Genomic DNA, 5,000 nt, shown 5'->3' with positions numbered 1-5,000 from the left:
TCCACAAAAACATTAATATGACTCTCTACCTCCGGTGCGACCTTCCAACAGGCTCCCACTGACCACATGCTATTGGTTCAATGTTTTCGTCAACATCCATATAAAGTAACATGAATACTCCATGAACGCTTTGTATACCTGTCAACACAGATTTCGATTATTCAAATGTAATAAGTAGCAATGTGAATTATATATATATATATATATATATATATATATATATATATATATATATATATATATATATATATATATGTATATAGTTGTCTAGTCTTAGTAGTCTGTACATATATGTACTTTTCAAGTAAACATGCAGGTTATTTGCCGCTTCATGAATATGCCAAATTGTAAATAACAAAGAAATGAATGCACTTCCTTGTAAGATCCCATACAAAGATGAACAAGCGAAAAGAAATCAATGTGTCCTAGAGTTTATCAATGAATTGAAGAGTATTTATTAACATGTACAGGGACTGCAATAGGAAGTAAAATGTCTTATGCAAGTAAGAAAAAGTCCAGCTATCCGGTTCAAAATTGTAATACTGATGAAAATTGAATTCATGCGCTTAAATAAAGAAAATAACGAAATAATAGCTTTTGACTGACATGTTTAGGAATAGTGATTGTGGAGCTTCTCCGTTTATGAGAAGCGTAGCTGCTCCTTGCATCAGTAGCCCAACCATCTTAATTCTATTATCTGGTAGAGAAGTTGAATTGTCAGATTATGAAACAGAACACAAGAGTTGAAAACAGAACATTAACTCAAGCTTTGGGATAGCTGGTGGATGCATTTAATACTTAATTTATTTGCTTATCTATTTATTTATTTATTTACTGTGTTCACCTACGGTCGTCTGCTGATCATCCACTCAGTCTTTCCCCTACGGAAAGAGCTCAGAGCTCATACGGACCGATCTTCGGGTAGGATTGAGACCACTCACATACCACACACCAGAACAGAAAGACCACAAATTATCGGGTTACATCCTGTATCTATTTGCTGTTAGGTGAACAGGGGCTACGCATCAAGAGGCTTGTCCATTTGCTTCGCCGCGGCCAGGAATCGCGAACCGCGTCTTCTCGGTTGTGAGCTCAGCTTGCTACCACCACACTACGCTGTGTGTGTGTGTGTGTGTGTGTGTGTGTGTGTGTGTGTGTTGAGGAGGAGGTACAGAGTGACACTAACCTAGAAGACTTTGTGGTAGGTAGATGAAACAAAGTTACGAAACATCAAAATTTATATTTTCTACTACGATTGCCATTAACAGGGAGGCGTGACAAATGATTGCGATACTGGATGGTGGTCATTTGGTTAATTAAGACCAGGTAGGATACTGATTTCCACCGAAGTTACTGATTGAAAATGCATCTTACTTCCGTCCTTAGCATCGTCATGTTGGGCATCAAACACCTGCTCCGCGGACAGGAAAGACGGTAAGGTACAAGTGTCAGCTTATGTTTAGGAATGCGTTTCAGAAATTCAAGGTCGCAACGTTAAAGAAAAGATAAATAATAGTAATAGATAAAATAAAATAAAATAAACCTAAAGCCGAAATATAAATTGAAAGAGAAAGCACGAAAGATAAAATGAGAATTTGCATGAGGGCGCTGGTGAATACAAACAAGGAAATAGTATAAGTACCTATTCATAAATTAACTTTAGGAAGCGAAGATGGAAATCACAAATTTACAAGAGAACAAGAAAGCTGCAGGTGAGGAAGAAACTTGTTTGATAACATAATTAACCTCTGTGAAAGACTATGATAGCAGCACATCCAGTTATTCACATGACCAGCAAAATGTCTGTCTACTCAGTATGTATACATATACATATATGGTACAGTGTCTTCTACAAGTAAGCAAGATATTTAGTTTAATATGTCTGACATTCAACGAGAGAGAGAGAGAGAGAGAGAGAGAGAGAGAGAGAGAGAGAGAGAGTGTTTGCAACAACTCAAAGCTGCATGCATAATGTTCCCCATCAGGCAAGCCGTACTATACTCCATCACTAACTTTTGAACCTGATCAGCCAACCACAGCACTCGATTCCTTATGAAACAGCCAGTCATGAAGCGACTTTTTCCACGCAGGAGCAGTAGTGCCAACACAGCAGCTTCCACTGCAGTAAATACCAATGTGAGGAGGCTTTGCTGGGCATTATTTTCCAGCACAGGTCGACTCAAGTGTAAGGTTTGTGTACTGTACAGCCTATCGCATTATTTTATTTTGTTTTATTCATTAATTTATTTTATAATTTAATTAATTAGTTAATTTATTTATTTTATTTTTTATTTATTTATTTATTTATTTATTTTTTTGCGGGGGTGTGTGGGAACAAGCACAGAATAACGGTTCAAAGAATACCATGACCATGCAGTGATCTGGATGCACACGTTTACGAAGATTTATTTGTAACAAACATATTCATATTGCGTTAAAACAATTCACAGTTATGTTACTATAGATATAAATAATCTTATTGAATATGAATAATTTTATGGTGATCATATTTTACAATCCAAATGAAAAAGAAAAATCCTAAGCAATAAGTGTGCTGCCTTGGGCGTACACAACATACAGAGAATTGATAGCAGACATGGCACCATTCTTCTTATGCAACATATTATGTACCATGACTTCTAAACGTAGAAAAAAAACACCTTGTGACGGGTGAATTTGTACCCTAAATGAATCTGACGGTACATGTCCCGTGTGCAAGGTCAAGTTAAAGTGAGTCTTATCGCCGTCTTTTAATCATTATCTATCAAAATAATCTTGGTACTCGAATCTTTACACAAAGAATTTGTTATATTACATTTTAGATTATGAAATTCAAGGGTATTTAAGTTTGTCTGTGTGTTATCGCAGCAGCGATACACACACACACACACACACACACACACACACAGAGAGAGAGAGAGAGAGAGAGAGAGAGAGAGAGAGAGAGAGTATGTGTGTGTGTGTGTGTGTGTGTGTGTGTGTGTGTGTGTGTGTGTGTGTGTGTGTGTGTGTGTGTGTGTGTGTGTGTGTGTGTGTGTGTGTGAGTGTGTGCATTCACGGTCGTCTGCTGGTCAGCCAGCCAGCCTTCCCCGAGCTTAGAGCTCATAAACCGATCTTCGGGTAGGACTGAGACCACAACACACTCCACACACCGGAAAAGCGAGACCACAACCCTACGATTACATTAAGTACATACTTGCTGCTAGGTGAAGAGGGGCTATTGTGCCAGTTTAACCTAGTAACACATACAGTACAGCACGTGCCATGGGCCCAGCGCTTCATGAGGCCCCGCAGGGATGTAAAAAGATAATAATAATAATCAAGTGTTTGCCCTTAGGCACAGGAGCCCGAGACAATATAATTAATAATTTTCCTGATTTTTTTTTCATTATAGTAATATTTGATATTACTATATATAAATAAAACAAAAATATAGAACACTTCATTAGAGCATTGTATAACAAGTCTGACACTACGTTATATTACACAGGGATACTCAACTGGCAGCCTACGGTCGAAATCCGGAGCTTCTGGGTGATGGATACAGCTGCACCCAAGGCTCCAGCAGGAATAAATATACGGTTATATAGAGTTCATAAATATATAACTATTGTAGAGGCCAGAATTATGATAATGCTAGTAACATGAATGGTAAATACAACGGACTACAGGCCATCATCAAGGAAAGGTGCTTTTGTTGCAAATATATACACATTCTTTTCTGCTTCTATTCATCGATAGGACCTCCTCGCAAAGGCACTATCAAATAAGTCTGCCCTTCCACTGCCCAAAAGAATGTTTGATATAGATGGATTGCATGAGCAGATGCAATTTTAACTGTCCATAAAGGCTATTCTACTAGTATTATCACGAATGTGTTGGAAGAATTGCTGAGGATACTGATGTCAAGCCTGAATGCTGACAACAGGCTAAAAGACTTTTGGTAACTATAAAAACATTAGAGACAGGACTTATGATCATACTGTGGGATCAGATACTGGAAAGATTTCAGAAAACCAGTGTTTCCTTGTAGTCATCAGATCACGACTTAAATTCTGCTTGTGCGTTGCAAAGTTATGTTGAAGTTCTTCGACCAACTCTCACAGCTTTTGAAGATCAGACCAAAATTCTCACTGATTGCAATCAATACCGCATGGACGTTTCACGATAAAGACAAAGGAATGCCAAATATGACTGCAATGACAGTTCCACCTCAGACGATAGCAGCACAGAATCCACCCAGCCATTTGAATCTTTCGGAATCGGAGCTTTTCTTGTTATTGTGGACAGCTTGGTTGCTGCTCTCTCAAAAAGGCAGATAGCATATAAGAAGCTGAAAGGTATGTTTGGGTTTCTTCGAAAGCTGCAAAAACTCACTCCAGATGAAGTTTTTTATTTTTATGTTATGGCCTATAGCGCCTATAGGCATACTTGAAGAGTACATGTGGGGAGCGCTCTCCAGCTTCCGCCCATTTTATTTATAGTGGTATCCATATTAGGGCTCATATCACCATCCAAGCGCATCTTCGGTGTAACTACCTAGAACCTGGGTATCAGGGTGATATGTAGGTAACTTTAAACCACTCAACAAATAGCATAGCTTCAAGGAGGTACATGGTACGATTCGAACCTACGCGTGGACGTCACTATTTTATCCACTACACCACCGCCTCCCTAAATGCTAGTGCAACAAAACTGATTGAGGCTTACAATGAAGACTTGGAAAAAGAGTTCGAAGAGGAACTGATCTACTTTAGAGAATTTTTGAAAACTGACCTAACTGACAATGTAACTGAATCTCAACAAGACCTTTACGAACTGACACTGTATCGTCTAATAGTTGATCATTCTTTGGGTCTTGTTTTCTTAATGTCGAGATCACGTTAAAGATCTATTTAACTCTAATGATACCAACTGCAGTGGTGAACGTTCCTTTTCAAAATTAATCATGAACGAAGTAAGAGTCATTATGGGTTAAACAAGACTGAACCATCTCTCTC

General features: G+C 38.3%; 1 protein-coding gene across 1 annotated transcript in view; it reads left to right on the top strand.

Moving 5' to 3' along the window:
* The window catches only part of LOC123506645, an 18,509-nt gene extending 18,336 nt beyond the window's left edge, over positions 1-173 (top strand). Inside the window, exon 11 of the mRNA XM_045258893.1 lies at positions 1-173. This exon is cut by the window's left edge and continues 227 nt beyond it. Within this exon, the coding sequence (XP_045114828.1) occupies positions 1-16 (16 nt within the window). The 3' untranslated portion in view covers positions 17-173.
* Positions 174-5,000: the final 4,827 nt, after the last annotated feature.

This window comes from Portunus trituberculatus, chromosome 20 (assembly GCF_017591435.1).
Source record: "Portunus trituberculatus isolate SZX2019 chromosome 20, ASM1759143v1, whole genome shotgun sequence".
NCBI lineage: Eukaryota > Metazoa > Arthropoda > Malacostraca > Decapoda > Portunidae > Portunus > Portunus trituberculatus.
This window is presented reverse-complemented; position numbering and strand designations above follow the sequence as displayed.